Source organism: Neopelma chrysocephalum, unplaced genomic scaffold, assembly GCF_003984885.1.
Source record: "Neopelma chrysocephalum unplaced genomic scaffold, ASM398488v2 Primary Assembly neopelma1_101, whole genome shotgun sequence".
Lineage (NCBI taxonomy): Eukaryota > Metazoa > Chordata > Aves > Passeriformes > Pipridae > Neopelma > Neopelma chrysocephalum.
In genome coordinates this window covers 2,948,258-2,965,763 of record NW_020897764.1, presented here as the reverse complement: position 1 = coordinate 2,965,763, position 17,506 = coordinate 2,948,258, and the positions used below count along the sequence as shown (strand labels likewise).

Here is a 17,506-nt window from a genome sequence, read left to right as displayed (position 1 = left end):
AACATCTGATTTCACAGAATATCAGAAAGCAAATGCATTGTGTGTGATGCAGAAAAATTCTGAGTGTCATGGGAGTATCAACATTGCCTCAATAGCTACTAGAGAGCAAAACTACCTCCTGTTCTTAACTTCTTTAGATTTCTCAAGCCTTTGAGAGGTAAAACAGCTTTACATGGACAATAATCAGTCCCCACAGCTCACCATCCCACAATGCTGAACTGTTCTTTACCTTAAAAGCAGCCTCAACATGCAGCACAACTGGCTCTGGGCATGGCTCAATGTTACACTGCAGGTTATGGCTGATGACACCAGGTCTGCTTCCAGTAATTGCCAGTTCAAATTCACAGCAACTATTTATGTCTAGAAAAGAAAAAAAATCAGGGTGCTGTCTCACCTTTTTTTTTTTTTCAGAAACTACCTGCTCCAAATCTGTTATTGAAGCTCCTGGAACCAAATTAAGTCTCCTGCTGGCTCCAGTGAGCTGGGGATCAGCTATTTATGCAGTTTGCATTATAGTGCTCTGTGACTGTCATAAATTGATACTGTCAATTACTGTCATTTCTGTCATTAACTGATGCTTGTAAGTCACAGAATCTTTACCTATGACACCAGTAGGAGGAAAAACTTCCATGATCTCGGAGGTTGTGATTTTGTCCCACGTGTACTTGATCAGTGATTTGCTGTTGTTCCACAGCTGAAACAAATAAAATCAATGAGACAATTAATGCACCTTAAGCTTTTGTAGCAACAAGTCAATTTGCTGAGAGCACTGATACACTGAAAACTAGGTATTGTGAGTCATCATTTATTTTTATCAGTGGCTCTCTTCACACAGGTGAAGGTGTTTCCTGAAACCTGAAGAAAATCCATTAACCATTCTTTCCAAGAACACTATAATATTTGAAGTTTTTTTAACTTTTTCCCCATTTTTCAAAAATACAACAGGCTTTCTAAACTTAAACTGCAAATCTTTCTTTTGAGTGCAGCCTTTTTTTGCCAAAGGATCCACTTGTGAGGGAGATGGAAGCTCTTGAAATTTTTGGCCTGCTCTTCAGATCTAATCAGACATTAATTTCTTAATTGCAGCAAATAACTTTGTTCTCTGAAGCACAATTATCTCTAAGCATAGTTAGAATTCTAATCTTTTTAAGACTAAAAAAACAATTGGAAACTGCAAGGAATATAATTATATCATCAGCAAGTGGCTTAATTACCTATATCATATGTGTAACTACACTGGACTACTGGAAAGTATGAAATAGCTGCCTTAAATTGAAAAATTCAAGTTCTAGGAAGAGAAAGCATAAAACCAAATGCTGATTAGCAGGATCTCTAAGAAAAAATGGGAAAACCATTAACTGGGAAATGTCTTCCTGCCTGGCTCCTGCTAGCAAGTCTATTTTTCCCAAGTGAGTCTAAGATCAAAAGGATCCCAATCTACACTGAAGAGGATGCTGTGTGAGTGGACAGTTGCAGCAGCAATTTGTCCCAAAATGGCCAGACAGAAATTACCAGAACCTGCAGGAAAGAATAACATGTAGTAAGCTGCAGCATATGTGACTTTTGTAGCTCTTCTCTGCTTGCTGTAGTTCTTTGAATGAACAGTGCCTCCGTTATGAACTAATTTAATCATCCACTGGCTATTCCTCCCAGCAGGAAAACCTTTACACTACAGAAGTGACAAGTAATACTTAGTTAGTGACCCAGAAAAGCACTCAGAATAGTAAAACTCTGTGCTATCAAACTGGAGAGATGAAAAATGAACAAAGGCTGCTGCCTGGAGTGTAGGGCTGAGGGGGTTGGGTAGGGGATTTCGGTGCAGACCCTCCTGGAGCCATGGCCTCCTTTAAAAACATTTCAGGAAAACTAAAATAATACAGACCATCTGATATCTACTAATAAAACCTATGACATCTAGTGACACAAAACACACCGTAACAATGAAGTCAAAAGCAAACAAACCTTAAATGTTTTTCTGAAATTTACACCAATGAAGTTTTCTCCAGGGATAATAATGGCATATGGTTCCAGAAGAAAATGAAATGGTTCTGTCGATCCTTTAACTTCTATTTCCAGTGCTATTACATCCTCTGCTTTGCATTCTGGGATGTTTTGAAGCATCTCCTCTTTTTCTAAACTTTGGGAGAAATATGGTAGAATCATTAAACATCTTAAACTGGTATTAAATTGGATCCTGCCTTTTAGTTGCCAGATGAAAACTGAAAATCATCAAAAGTTTCTCAAGTACAGACTGTCAGTGTGCAATTAGCTCAGCCTGGGGACAATTAAAAACTTCACCATTCTTTAAGGTTGTCCATGAACAAGTATGCATGTCACAGACTGCTGTGACAAACAGTAATAATAGGAAAACCTGGAAAATAAGCAGGTAAAATGACAGTATTATCTTTTTCCAAGAGAGGAAAAGCCAGGAGTAGGCATGTGTTTGAGCATGAGGGAAGGTATCAGAGATGCTCTTTGTACCACAACTAGTTGTGCAGATAAAATTCTTTATATTTATCAATCCATCACCACCAGAAAGAAGAAAAATCCCAGTAACTTAAGGCAATAGCACAGATGAATTTTGGCTACACATCTTACTGGGAGATGCTTCTCAGCTTACCGAGGTGATTCTGGGATGTCCCTCAGTACCATCTGAATCACACTGTGGTAACTCTTCAGCTACACAGATGAAGGAGAAAATGACTTTAATGTCAAGTAATCAGTTATGCTGAGGATTAAAAAAAAGACGGAAAACTAGTCCACATGTAAAGGATGAATGATCATCATTGGAGTACTAAACTCTGATAAACAATATTCAAACTCTAGAGTTACTAAAAGAAAACATGTTTGACTGCAAAATATTAAGCCAGATTCTGATCTCATAGTGTATGGTTCCAAGAAAAATACTCATTTTTGACATGCTTGTTATTATTTCCCTAGTATATTGCATACTATGCACAAGCATCTGCAAAGGCTCCTCAACTTAAGCTCAGTCCTGCTGTACTAATTTAACAGTTTCTTCTAACTGCTCCAGGCTATTTTGCTTAATTGACCATCAATCTGATCTTGAGTAAGAAACAGGACTTTTCCATCATGGGAAGAGAATGCCTTCTGTATTCTAATGGAGGAGGAAAAAAAGGAAACACAGAAGCAGGCCTTAAATCTGTAGGGCTTTGCAAAAGCTTCACTTGTTTGTAGACAGATATTAATTTCAGTGTATACTTTAATTAAATATATATTCAATTAACTAATTAAAGTATTTTTTAAAAGCCAGCTAATTTCTTGTCCATACATATTTAAGGTATTTCTTATGTCTGTCAATCATCACAGCATGGGATATTCCCACTCTTGGGCTTACTTTGGAACAAGTTTCTTTAAACACAGTGAGCTCATGCTCCTTATTTACAGGGACAGAGGAGCAGAAACTAAGAGAACAGTCACTGGCACAGCTGCATTCCAACATCCTTGCAGCCCTCTTTACCCACAGCTGCACACCAGCATTTCTCTGCCAAAGGCTCCTACTATCCCCTTAATTTACCACTCAGCTGTTCACAGGGCCCATTTCGGGCCAAAAAAGCTACAGCTGGAAACAGTTTAAATAATCCCTGTTTGCAAACCAACTTATTTAGGCTGCAGTAGGTATGGGGCACGTCCCCAAAGCAGAAGGGGAAGGGTCAGGAGCTGGTGGAGGAGCTCGTAGAGTGGGGAGGGGGGTAACTTCACCAGCCAGCACAGCTGCAGCTACAAGGATGTGCCCATAGTTTCAGTGTAAAATTAATTGTGTCCAGTCAGTCCCAAAAATGACATGAGATCAGAATCTGTCTCACATTTTGCAGTCAAAACATGTTTTCCTTTAGTAACTTTTTCTACATTTTGAACACTGTTTATCAGAGCATAGTACCAGCTAATTAAATTTAATTTAGAAAAGTTGCACAGCAAGGATTTTATGACTTGCATAAAAAATACACAGCTGGAGTTTGTAGATAGGAAGGAATCACGAGCCATACCTCCTGTGGAGTGTAAGTGAGGATAAACTCATGATCTGCACAGGGAAACAAAACTCCCTGTTCAGGATTTAGGGAGAAGGCTGACTCTGTGTCTTGATTGTCTTCAACCTTCATAAAGTCTGCAGTTCCTTCTGGTATTAATGGTTTCAGATTAGGCTTTCTTATCTGCCAGAAGAAGGGAAGTTCTACAGGGCTGCAAAGAGGTCAATAAACAACAAAAAAGCTATGGTCAACAAATCAGTTATTTTTGAGTAAAATGTTGGGAGAAAATTTCCAGATCCTTTTTCCACGTAGGAAATTCATCTCTTTAGAAAATACAGGGGTTTCACTTACCAGTCTTTGTGAGCTACAAAGCTGATGAGACAGCATAGAGTCAGAATATATAAATTGTACAAAGAACATGCTAATATATGAAAGTAAATTATATAAATGTTTAAGATATGCTAACACTTTCTTGCCTTACTTGACTTGTCATATAATCCAGCTTTTAGGAAACCCTACAAGGATCTGAGATGAACAGGGCTGTTCCTGCTGATACCAGTATGTTTGCCTTGGATCACTAATGATCTACATCTGATTCTGAATTTAATCCAAGTGCAAGATGTGGTCTTTAACATGTCAACAAACACAATGGCTCCAGATAAAATTATAGCCATGGCTCTGCCATACTGTTTGCAATCCAGAAAAGGTTGCTTAACTGGGTTGCTTCAGCAGAAGTGTATTCCATGGAATGTCTTCATGGGTTTGAAAACCTTGACATGATGACCTCAAAAACTTTGCCTTACTAAGAAGGGGAAGGACTCTGGAATTTGAAAGTATCACTGACAAATCTGGACATTTACAATTTCTTGCATCGCTTTCTGTAGCAGAAGAAAGGTTTCTCTTTCCTGCTTCTGTGGGGTTTACTCTCAGCCTGGCCAGCTTTGTTTTACACAAATGCTGACACCAGATGTCCAGGGACTGCTGTGGGGATTATAGCACAGAGAAGATGTGGAAATAGGCACAGTCACATCCTTTGTCAGTTTACAGTGCCCAGTTCACCAAATCACACTTTCTTTACCCAAACATCAGCCTGTTCTGGCATTATGCACCTGTGATTTCCAGGCCACAAAACAAACTGTCAGATATTCACTGTAGCAAGTAGCAATTTACATCAGTGTACCTAAACCCAGCACTGACCTACTCACTGCTTTGATGTCTGCAACCTCTAACTGCTGCCATCATGCAAGAGTGCACTTCTGTTAATATCTGACCAATTTTGAGCAAAATCAGGATGCCACTATGTTCAGTACAATGTAGTTATCCACAGGGACATATTCCTTGACTTCAAATTGAGTTTATATTTCAATCTGCTAGGACTCAATAGGAGGAATCATCTGAGAGTTTTAATACAAATTGATTACATTGGGCTCCCATAATAATTAGTGGAGATCAAGTGGAGTCCAGAATGTATTATGACTTGTTCTGTGGGAGACATCTACAGTCAGAATTGCACCCTTGGAAGTATCTATTTCCCTGCACTATGAAAGGAAAAGAGTCCTTAGCTCAGTAGCACAAGAATATATAGTGGCATTAGATAAATCTCACCTGGATCACCCTGTAAATATTTCCTGCAACCATCCATATTAATGAACCTTTTGGAATTGCAGATTTATTTCTACTGAAGCAAATACATTGACCTTGGCTAATGGCTTCCACAATGTCTGATCCATGCACAACGTTCCTGCTCTTACAAGAGTATCCTTGAACCTTAATTACCAAAGAACTGGAGCAAAAGGAAGCAAAGCTGCTGCCCCAAGTTTATCAAGTGCATGAAAGTTTCTCCAATACAGTCTCACAAATGAGATCCCTATCAGTATGTCCAGACTGCAGAGCATGACTGTAATAGTTGCTACATACGTGGAATTCCTTATAACCAAGCTCTTCTCCTCGCTGGTGTGTGGGTTTGGTCGGTTGAACCGTATGAGATGCTGTGCTGTCACATCAGTAACTTCACCCAGCTCAGGTTTGCTTTCTCCACCCGTGACGAACAAAAGGTCCAGAGCAATCAGCTCTCCAACCCCTTGAAGAAATATTTTATTTACTATCTGCCCATTAACACAGTTCATATCACTCACTGACAGCAAATGCCAGTCAGGGCCATTACTGATTATATCTGGTGTTCCCTCAAGTTTCAGAACTCCAATGTGTTAATTGTACAATGTTTTCCTGATGTTCTTTGTTTATCAACATGTATCAACACAGGCTTTCTCTTCATGAGTTTAGCAGACTTGGATTTTAGGGCCGTGACCTCAGCTCACTTACACCAGCATTGTTTCACTGAAGTGAGCAGGGTGTTTACATGGCTGACAATGTGGCTCCCAGATGATTTGAGCAGTATATTAAAATTAAAATAAGCAGCAAATGCACTATTAAAAAGTCTATATCCAAGACTTTATCACAGGTATATATCCAAAGGAAATACCTGTGATAAAGTGATTCAGTAGACTACAAGTCAAGCTTCCTGTTATAGCACTCACAGTTACATTACAGAACAAACACTAACATTTACAAGAATTTCAACTAATCAGCTAATCCAAAGACTGCCTATCTCTCCTGAATACCCTCATACAAGATGTGCCCCAAATCTTCTTCATTTCTGCACTGTTGCAGCTGTTGTTTTATAGTTTGCCATGTTATCTTACAGATAGAAAAGTAAAAGAAATTATTTGCACCTGGCAAATGTTTGGGTTTTTTTCTGATACTTGGTGACATTTTACATTGGATTTTTGGCTACACTGGGTTAAAAGCTCAGTGCTTTCTGAAACCCATGTATTCCCTGCACTAAGAAAGGAACAGAAATAACAATAATAAAAAAATGCTTAGCATTTAACACCATCAGGGGATACAGTATTAATCCACTGACATAAAATGTTACCATCACTTCAAGCCATCAACCACCACTCACATTATCTGAGTATCTACAGAATATGAATGTGAGCTCTGAAAGGTGCCAGAAACAAACCTGTAACTGTCACATCATTGACTGGACAATTGTCACACAAAAGGGTGTATGTTTGCTGGGAGGCCTCTGGCAAAGAAGGGAAAAAGAGGACCTGAAAGAAAGAAGGGAAATAGGAAAGTCTGTAACTGATTCTCTTGAGGAAGCAATACAATCAGTGTTCACTAAAGGACAGTTTTACTGATTAGTAATTAAATCTTACATTTGCAAAAAACAGTCAGTGTCATTTTTTGCTCACACAAACCCAAATTTGCAAGGTCCAGCCAAGATCATCTAAAATGATCTTGCTTGCTAATGTGTTTGGTAAAGTATAAAAGCTTTCTATAGCACTTAGTACTAACCTCTACTGTTTCACTCTGCCCTGGAATCAGCTCAAAAACAGCAGGCTGGATCCCAAAAGGATCTTCTGTCACAAAATCAACAGTGGCAATAGCCTAAGGTGTTTAAAAAAACTAATAAATTAAATTGATCAGGTTGTTGCTTTTAAAATACAAGGTTACCTAAAACAGGCAGTGGATTACATCACTGTTTAACCTCTTACCATATTTCTTTTCATACACCTCAAAAGAAAGTGGCTTTTGTACACAGTTTAATTAGAAAAAAAATGCTTTATGCTTTATAATGACCTTGGTGAAAGTTGGGGGGAAGGTTCTGTCTCCAAATACAAATGGCAGTGTCAGGAGCCCTAATATTCATGTTCACAGCAGAACAGCTCTGCCTGAGCACAGGGGCTCTGTCTGTTCCTCCATGCTTATGTCACTTTGAGTTGGAGCTGTACAGTTGCAGGAGGGACAAGCTGGCCCATCAGCCCTTTATCCAGCAACAAAAATGCCAATCTGCCTGCAACATCTTATTTTCTTTGTCCCTTTCACCTACACCCTGGTTTGTGATGAGAAGCTAAAGACAGAGCAGGACTGGAGTGAACTACAGGTGCAGCGAGGTCAGTAAGGGACATCTTTGGTGGGGAGGGGGAGGAGATCAGCTCAAGCAATGCTAGGACTGATTGCAATTCTATTTGCTTCAAGGGTAAGGTTAAAGTTCCTTTCCCTAATCTATGCCTCAGTTTACCTCACCCCTGAGCAAGACAACTTCTCCCAGAGGCAAGCCAGAGTAGAGGGTACAGGCAACCAGGGAGATTGGTCTTGAGGATAAATGTGAACTCCTGAAGAAATGGCACAATACAAATGTCTCCAACAAGACCTTAGGACTTCTGTGCTAATATGCCATGAGTAGCTCAAAATGCCTTCACATCAGGGCACTTGTACCACACCATGTCCACTGTTTCCCTTCTAATCACTCACCCCAGGATTAGGAGGTGGCCAGGCTTTCTTTGGCATTAGAGAGAACTTCCCAGTCCTAACGCCCTCATTTCTGCACAGAATTGATGTTACTTTTATTCCTCCAACAAGGCAGGGACCACAGTCTATAATGTGAGGCACTGCAACAAATAACACAGTAAATCAGGCTCCAGAGGCAGTGAAGGCTGCTGATTAAATAACTGTTTACAGACATTACTGCATGTGAATATGCCAGGTTTTACAATTGTAAACCCCCTCAAATTCTTTCCATTTGAAAATTGAACAGTGTGAAGTGTACATTTCTACATTCACTTTACATTTTAATGGTGCTTCCTACTTAAAGATTATTGAATGATAAAAAGTAAGATGATTTTTTAAAAAGCTCAGTATAACAGGTAAGGTGAATTTACAAAAAAATCAAAGCAAATTTTTGCAAAAGTAATCCTGGTTGGTACAGTTGAGGTCAGATATCTGAGAGGTGCAGGTATGTCATATCCATATATAATTAACATCACATTCCATGAATATTAATTAATAGCATCAAATAGTTATCATTAAATCATAATTCCATAATATTTAGGATTAGTAATTACAGTTGTAGTAGTAATTACACAAACCCAGACGAGAGGCTTCTACTCACTTCTCTAATAGAGTGAAAAGAAAAGAGCTTAATGAATAATTGAGGAAAAAATTGACAGGATTGCATTTTAATAACTAATAAATCTACGATGAGTGAAAATGAGATAGATATCAAAATGCAGAAACTGCACTGCCAATTTTTTCCACATTTGTTTTGTGACATGAAATTGAAGACAGTCAAATAAAAAACCCCACCTTTAGAAAAATTTAAGATTTGGACAATACTGACATGTTAATACTGGAAGTGATACTTTAGCTTGGATTGGGATCACAAGAGGTTCCGATGATTGAGTTTCCACTAATATATGATCTTCATAATCTCCCAGATATTCAGGAATAAATTGGACTGTATACTGGCATGACATCCCAGGAGCAATCATTCCTCCCTTTCCTGGGAATTTTCCTTTGGGGGGGGGGGAAATAGCAAGGAATTAAAAAAAATTAAAACCTCCTGAAGTTGGCACTTGTATTTACAATCACATCTCCCTCTGGAAAGGTGCCTGTAAACTTCCCCCACCTATTGCCTAAAAGTCCAGCTGATAAAAAAATGAGCACAAGAGGCCTGGCAGTGCAATCTGTGGACGTGCACATCCTCCACAGAACTCAAGATGTTTTTTGCCTGAAATATGCTTCTCACAACGAGCAGAAACATGGAGACATTACACAGTTTTCCTTTGCCACAAGACAAAAATGCCTTACATGGAGGCATCGAACTTCTAAATATTCCTCCAATTCCTGGGATACCACCATCTAATACCTCTTTAGGCAATCTATCCCAGTGCCTGGCTATCCTATTGTAGGAAAGATATTTTTCTTAACTTTCCTCTAACCTATCCTTCCTTGCTACAACTGAAGTGTGTTATTTCTTGCCCTCTCCCGCTAATTTTTTCAGTGGAAACTAAGTCTGTTCCTAGATGAACTTTGAATAAGACTCCATGTAGGTATTCCATGGATACATTTCAAGCTAACATCAAACACTTCTTTTTAGTGTTCTTGAATTCCTCATTAGACCATTTGAATCTGCTTATCACTTGCATGGGAATGTCATAAGTCAGCCTTCAGTTTCTAAAGAACTGAGCACTATGGAAAACAGAATCAAACAGAGCATCTGTGAAAAATCCTTGTTCAAGCAGATAAATTAGATTTTTTTATGTGTTAACATCTTATAAGCAGAAAAAGAACCCTTACCTGGCAAAATGAAAAATGCTGAAGTAGAGGGGGGGATAAGTCTCATATACTGACTTGTTGAAGTGATATTCTGTAGCTCTATGGTCACCTTCATTTAAAAAGGAAATAAAAATGCTCCATTGTATTTATCCTCACTCATTAGGTAGGAGTAACTACTTCATCATCACAACCAACCCAAAACATCTCAGTTTATTCAATAAAGGCTGAATCAGATACTAACAAAAAAAGCAGAGACTGAAAAAGGTCCATTTAGTTTTCACTGGTTTGTGTCAGTGGCATGGAAGTTAAAGGGTCACAAATTCAATATCAGGAAGAAACTCTGACTTTTGTTAAAATTCAGAAAGCCAAAAGATTAGGTGAAATACGTAGATCCAGATAGGACATAATACTTCTCAGTGGTAGAATTAACTCTCTACAAAGAAGTTCTCACCTCATAGACCAGCCCAACTTCATCATAGGAAAACAGAACAGTAGGTGGATTGGCAAGAAACACGGGAACAAATGACGTATCACTGAAAGATAAAAAAAAAAGGAGACATTCTCTTACTGCCTCATTCTCTAAATACTGATAAAATGAGAAATTGCAAAATGTATCCTTTGGCAAAAACAAAATGTCATACAGACATACTGTGTTTCCTAAGAGACTATATAAAACATTTAGCTCAGAATATCTATGTGTAAATCCACAGTAATTCTATAGTGGAGCTGTGTGTGCTCGAGCTCAGAATCCAGACTGTAGATCATGCATACCCTTTGGCATCTTCTGCTTTTCTTGTGGCTATGATTTGGTCCACTTTTTCTTGAGAAATGACCAGAGATTTGCCTCCATGAAGAGTATTTAGTGGGAAAAAGCGTGGGTTCTTCAAGTAATTCTGCGTTTTCTCAAGTCTGGTCAGGTCCTCACTTACTCCCTCTGCTTGGAACTTACTCTCTCTCCAGGCTGGTTTCCGTGAGGTTTTAGTTTTCTTTGAAAAACAAAGAGATCATGGTGCAAAATTAAACATGGCAATTTGGAGGATGATGAAAAAGGTGATTTGTACGTGTCTAATTAAAGCTATGCAGCAATAAAAATTGATATATAAATAAGGTATTTCTCATTTTTTTATCAGATCAAATACATTAAGTATTGGAGCCAAGCAAACAATGGATTGATATTCACCCTTTGTTACAGGAACAGCAACAAGCCTTACAGTTCTGACAGACTACAACAAATACACCTGTAAAATGTACCTTACTTATTTTTTTAGCATAGTGGGTGGAGTCTGGAGTTGAGGGCAGAGTTGAAGACATACTTGTCACACTAGGAGATAAGTACACAACGTGATCCAGTGGAAAAGGGACACGCTGCTTACAAATAAATGTCTCTTTCAAGTATCCAGGTTCTGATTTTCCTGTAGTTCAAATAAAAAAATTAATTCTACAAGAGAAAAACATGAATGATAAACACTTGGTCTAAGCATAGCTGCATGAATTTATTTTAAGTCTTGTTGATGGTAAAAATACACTTCAAATCTTCTAGAATTTAATTTACATTTATAATTTATTTTGCACATGAAAAGCTTAGGGCTTTAATAAGAAAGCTTTTAGAAATACTAATTAAACAAGCTATATATGAAGAAAGTTAAATTACTCCCAGAAAGTTATGTTAACCTTACAAGTGAGTGGGACTTAGAATGCCCTGTTCAGTTTACAAAAAGATCTATATGATGGACTTATGACAGTCAGAAAACTGACAAAAATAGGATGCACCATCTAGTCCCATGTTCCTATAGCTGGACAACAAAACTGACACCTCAGAGGAAACTCTGGGATGTGAGATTTTTAGCTTTGTTTGGAAATACAGTGGAAAAAAAAGGACACCAAATCTTGGAATTTCTGATTCAGCTGATAACTTGGAAATGTTTGTTTTGATTAAATGATACTAAAACCTTTTGCTCACATGAATAAAAGAAGTCAAGAAATCTTGACATTGTCCAAAAGGTTTTTCTTACTGATCTTACTGATCTTGATTAGCAAATAAAACTGATATATTTCCAGAACTGGAAAATTTTAAACCCAAAATAAAGAATACAATTTTATTTCACTGAAAATAGTTTTTACTTTAGTGTAACCACTTTCCTTCTCTGTATACAAGATGTAGCTGCAGCTTTGTGCTAATGAAATCGGATAGAGGCAGGACACTCACTAATATAGTTTTTGTGTCAGATGGAAAGAACTGTAAACAAATCTGCAACCACCATCAAATATCATATTTAAGCACATTTATACTCAATAATTTTGAATTTATCAATTTTATTTTGAGAATGTGCCTTCAGTGGAATTTTATGCTTAAATTACTGGAGTCCCTTCTGCTTTGGCAGAAACAAAAAAAATATTAAAAATATAAAATATACTCAGGTCTGCTACATCCTCCAATGCTTCAATTATAGAGTGTTCTAAAAAGTCTACATTTCTTTCTGCTTTAAAAGTTACCTTTTGGTGCTTTAGTAAGAGGTAATTTCTCAGTGATGTAATCATCAGGGCAGATTAAATTATTTTTTCTGAGAAGTTCATTATCCAAAATCTGCCTAAAAGAGGATGCCACTGCAACAGTAAAACAAACAATCAAAAGTCAATCAAAAAAAGCAAAATATTAGCCCCTTAAGATGCACTACCTTGATCTGTCCAAAGTAATGTTGTTTTTATAATTCATCCCTGTCAGGTAATATTTTTGGATAGACAAATAGTCTGGTATTTTAATCCCAAGACTTGGAAATGCATCTCCATGATTCTAACTTCAGTTCAAACCCAGCTAAGCACCCATTGGAGAAGCATTTAATCTCTGTTTGCTGCTGCAATACACCAAGGTGTGTATGCTTGTACTGTTTAGGTGGTAACCCATCAATCCATAATTTAATACCCCGAAAATGACCTGGTTGTTTAGTTTCTCAGTGTTAGACAAATGTTACTCCACTTGAATCTCTGCACAAAATCCTTCAGAGTTGCTCTGTTAATGTAAAGCCAACCCCAAGTTGGTTTCCAGGTACCCTAAGCACGTACCGGGGAGAGACATTCCAGAATCCTCACCTGGTGGGAGTCCCATTTCGTGGAAATCTTCCCCTGCCTCTGCCTTCATCTGGTTTAGGATTCTTTCATCTTCAGCTTTTGCTTGGATCTGGGCCTGAACGATCTTCCTTTCTGCTTTGTCAGCTTCTGTCAGTCGGCTCTTATACTCGGCAAGGAGCTGCCACGGGCATGGGTGAACACAGAGAAGTTTGAGCTGTTACAGTTAAATGTTTTCTATCTGTCTTTTGAGAGGTAAACAGAGATAGTTTGGTCAAACATCATCACTTTACAAGCATAAACTGGCCTGCTAAAACACTGTCATTCCTATCTGGGTCAGAAGCATTGCCCAAGAAAAATGTGTGGAAGTTGAGGACACGCTCTCAGGACAAGAGAAATATATTTTACTTTCTGTGGGACAGTAGCTGCTGCACTGTATTTTGCCTGTAAGTGTAGGAATTAAATTACAGTGGACGTTCCTAGTGAATATAAAGGCCAGGTTGGACAGGGCTTGGAGCCACCTGGTCTAGTTGGAGGTGTCCCTGTCCATAGCAGAGGGGTTGGAACAAAATGATCTTTAAGGTCCCAAACCAGTCTGTGATTTTATGATTCTGTGATTCCTTTCTAGTTACTAGGAAGGTTTCTAAAACTCAAGAATATCCCAGCAATGATATTCCTGATGTATTTTGGATTACTCTGCCCAGCGTGGCAAGTGCTTTAACAAGCACAACTTAAAAAGAAAAATCCTGCCTCAAATAGGTATTGATATAAGTTAAAGAGAGAATTCAGCAAAGGCACAGAGACTCACAAGACCACCAGCAAGACAAACTGATAAACATTCATCTCAAGAGCACCTGCAGCCTAACTGAGATGTAACAAGGCTTTACAACTTTGATGTAACAAGGTTTAACCTTCTGGCTCATTTAATAGAATTAGATCACAGACTCACAGAATCACAGAATCACAGAATGGTTTGGGTTGGATGGGACCTTAAAGATCATCTCATTCCAAACCCCTGCCATGGGTAGGGACACCTTCCACTAGACCAGGCTGCTCCAAGCCCCATCCAGCCAGACCTTGAACACTTCCAGAATTAAATGATTTCCAGTGATTATTTCCATTACATAATCCTATTTGGTAGGTTTTTTTTTTTAAATAGAAAAGACAGGACATAGCTCAAATAAGATGCTTCCTCCTTTCCTGCTCATTCTGGGATCCCTCTGCTGTCAATGGAATCCAGTAAACAGTTCCACTCCATGCCAAAGTTGATACCTAAAATGGATCAGGTGGACTGTGCCCTAAAAGTGCCTGCTTGGTTTTTTCAAATTTTATTTTCTGATGATGGAGAGAGCATTGAGTGACCAGTCCAGCAGTAACACACATAATACAGTCATGTACTGGCAAGTTGAAATTAATCCTATTCAAGCAGTCCATTGCAGAAGTACTCATATGTATTACTCAAAACATACTGTGTCCACTGATATACTATTAAATTACTCAGAAGAAATACAAAACTTCAGATTTTTCATCTCTGATAACCTTCATGAGGGTATGATGACAGAAAATGGAAAAAATATCTCTCACTCAAATCATCCAGCAACAGCCTCTACTTTCATACTCTGACAACAGCTACTGGAGGGATGACAAGATGGGAAGTCTGGGACACTGACCAGCAGGTACAGGGAGAAGCTGTCAACCAGTTCAACAGGCATTTAAAGGGCTACTGGTTTTACTGTTTGTACTGTGTCTGAAAAGCTGTCCACAGACAAGAATATCATGAGGGATCATGTGAATATTAATTTATAGGAAAGGTTCTGTGGGAAACTGTTCTCAAGTGAATTTCCATTAAAATGTCATTTTTAACATCAACATCTGCCTTCTTATTTTATTTTACAGAGTATATAGACATTACAAAGTGGCAATTAAAGAATTCCAAACTCTGACATGGTTTGGACTCGTACCTGCTCCAGCTCATCTGTGAAACCCTCATGATCAACACTGTCTCCTTCTTCTGACTCGATGTCCACCCCACAAACATCTCTGGTGTACAGGTCCCCAAAGGCTCTAGCCAGCACATGGGAGATGTCCTGGGGAGAGAAAATGAGGATGTTTGTTTAGCGCTTAAAGCCTTAGATAGGATGGGAAGAGATCCCTGGGCATGTGCTAACGTCTGGAATTAGCAAATAGAGGAGGAAAAGTGGGGGGAAAGGTACGTGGAAATGTTGTGTGCATGTGAATACTGAGGTGAGCAGGGGGTTGTGCACACAAGGCAGTGCAGACACAGACACGGTGTGTCCTGGCTGTACCTGGAGGTGATGGTGATGGACATGGGGCTCTGTGAGCACAGAGCATGTGTGTGTCACAGTTTGTGCAGGGATGGGGCTGTGTGGGGCTGTGTGAGTGGGGTGTGTGTGTGTGAGGGAGACAGAGCATGGTACAGGGGACATATGTGTGTGTCTGTGTGTCAGTCCTCGTGCTGGGTGTGTGCCTACATGTCCCAGGGTGTGTGCAGGGGGGTGTGTGTGTGTGTGTGTGTGTGTGTGTGTGTGTGTGTGTGTGTGTTTGCAGAGGGGTCTCTATGTGTGTCTGTGCAGCTGCAGAAGGGTCTGTGTGTAGGGGTGTGTGTGTTTGTGTAAGGCTGTTTGCAGGGGCAGTCTGTGTGTGTGTCTGTGAGTGTGAGACTGACTGCAGAGGGATCTATGTGTGCAAGTGTCTGTGTTTGTGTGAGGCTGTTTGCAGAGGGGTCTGTGTGAGACTGGGTGAATGGGGGGGGGGGTGTGTTTGTGTGTGTGCAGTGTGGAGTTGTTTGTAGGGACGTCCGTGTGTGCAGGTATGTCTGTGCAGGTGTGTGTATCTGTGAGGCTGTGTGTGTGCACAGGGGAGTCCGTGTGTGTTTGTGTGTGCAAATGTGTCTCTGTGTGTGAGGCTGTTTGCAGGGTCTGTGTATAGAGTAGAGGTCTGTGTCTGTGTGTGTCTATGTGTGTCTGTGTGTGTCTGTGTGTGTGAGGCTGCAGTGGGGTCTGTGTGAGCAGCAGTGTGTGTGTGCTCAGGGGGGTCTGTGTGTGTTTGTGGGAGCAGATGTGTGTGTGGGGGGGGGGGATGAGGCTGTTTGCAGGGGTTGCGTGTGCAGTGAAGGTTTGTGTGTCTCTGTGTGTATGAGGCTGTTCTCAGTGGGGTCTGTGCGTGCAGGGGGGTGTGTGTGTGTGTATGTGTACGCACGCTGCAGGAGTGTGTGTGCACAGGGAGGGGTCTGTATGTGTTTGTGTGTGCACATGTGTGCGTGAGGCTGTTTGCAGGGTCTGTGTGCACGGGTGTGATGCTGTCTGGTAGGGGGGTGTGTGCGCCCGTGCTGTGTTACCTGCGAGCTGGGCTCGGGGCTCCCCATAGCCATGGCCAACCCAGCACTGGAATCCTGCGAGCTGGGGCTGGGGCTCCCCTCAGCCATGGCCAGCTCGGCGCTGGAATCCTGTGAGCCGGGGCAGAGGCTCCCCTCAGCCATGTTCTCTGAGCCGGGGCTGGGGCTCCCTTCAGCCATGTCCTCTGAGCCGGGGCTGGGGCTCCCCTCAGCCATGTCGTCCGAGCCGGGGCAGGGGCTCCCCTCAGCCATGTCCTCTGAGCCGGGGCTGGGGCTCCCCTCAGCCATGGCCAGCCCGGCCTCTCCTCAGGTCCCGCCGCCGCCGCCGTTGCCGAGTGACGGTGCGGGCGGGCAGGGCACGGCCGGGCGGGGGAATGGCGGCCGCCCCCCTGCCCGGGCGCCATCGCCCCTCACACCCCCGCCGGCGCTCTGGGGGCTGAGGGCGGCACCCCCAGGCTCCTCTACCCCATCTCCCCCCGCCATGTACTTTTTTAGTGAACTTTTAAGGACGAGGAGTCTTAATAAGAAACGAAATAAAATGTTGGCTTGAAAGCTGGGGAGGGGATTTGTGCTTTTGGAGGCGTTGTGAGGGTATATGGGGGGGGTGGGGGGGTGGCTCGCCCCTCCGCCGCTGTGCAGATGGTGGGTTGGAGCTGAGGGAAGAAGCCAAATCCTCTTCTGTTTCCCCTCACGCGGCACGAGAAGCATGGGCTCATCCCTGCCGCTGGAGCCGGGCTGGGAGATGGGAATATTCATCATCGGCCCAAAACCCATCCATCTCCCCGCTCTGCCTGCGGCGCTCTGGCTGTGTATGCTGGTTGCTAACAACAGCCGCCGGCTCCGCTGAAACAGGTGATATTTGCCATAGAAACCATCCCGGTGTAGATTTTCTCCTTGTCCTGCTGCCTTTTTTTTTCTTTCTTTCTTTCTTTCTTTCTTTCTTTCTTTCTTTCTTTCTTTCTTTCTTTCTTTCTTT

At 40.9% G+C, this 17,506-nt stretch overlaps 1 protein-coding gene across 4 annotated transcripts in view; it reads right to left on the bottom strand.

Annotated features, from left to right (window-relative positions):
• Positions 1 to 16,872, bottom strand: part of DLEC1 (DLEC1, cilia and flagella associated protein) — a 43,410-nt gene extending 26,538 nt beyond the window's left edge. For 2 of the 4 annotated variants that reach the window (XM_027695451.1, XM_027695450.1), the window contains exons 1-18: positions 16,534 to 16,872; positions 15,137 to 15,262; positions 13,200 to 13,356; positions 12,606 to 12,716; positions 11,364 to 11,524; positions 10,884 to 11,098; positions 10,564 to 10,645; positions 10,134 to 10,221; positions 9,175 to 9,348; positions 8,310 to 8,446; positions 7,350 to 7,442; positions 7,012 to 7,102; positions 5,907 to 6,069; positions 4,008 to 4,200; positions 2,621 to 2,679; positions 1,963 to 2,137; positions 601 to 694; positions 230 to 360 (exon numbers count right to left, since the gene is read on the bottom strand). In XM_027695451.1, coding sequence (XP_027551252.1) covers positions 230 to 360; positions 601 to 694; positions 1,963 to 2,137; positions 2,621 to 2,679; positions 4,008 to 4,200; positions 5,907 to 6,069; positions 7,012 to 7,102; positions 7,350 to 7,442; positions 8,310 to 8,446; positions 9,175 to 9,348; positions 10,134 to 10,221; positions 10,564 to 10,645; positions 10,884 to 11,098; positions 11,364 to 11,524; positions 12,606 to 12,716; positions 13,200 to 13,356; positions 15,137 to 15,262; positions 16,534 to 16,818 — 2,535 coding nt within the window. In that variant the 5' untranslated portion in view covers positions 16,819 to 16,872. The remainder of the gene's footprint in view (positions 1 to 229; positions 361 to 600; positions 695 to 1,962; positions 2,138 to 2,620; positions 2,680 to 4,007; positions 4,201 to 5,906; positions 6,070 to 7,011; positions 7,103 to 7,349; positions 7,443 to 8,309; positions 8,447 to 9,174; positions 9,349 to 10,133; positions 10,222 to 10,563; positions 10,646 to 10,883; positions 11,099 to 11,363; positions 11,525 to 12,605; positions 12,717 to 13,199; positions 13,357 to 15,136; positions 15,263 to 16,533) is intronic. The other 2 variants (XM_027695452.1, XM_027695449.1) reach the window with 2 other exon arrangements.
• Positions 16,873 to 17,506: the final 634 nt, after the last annotated feature.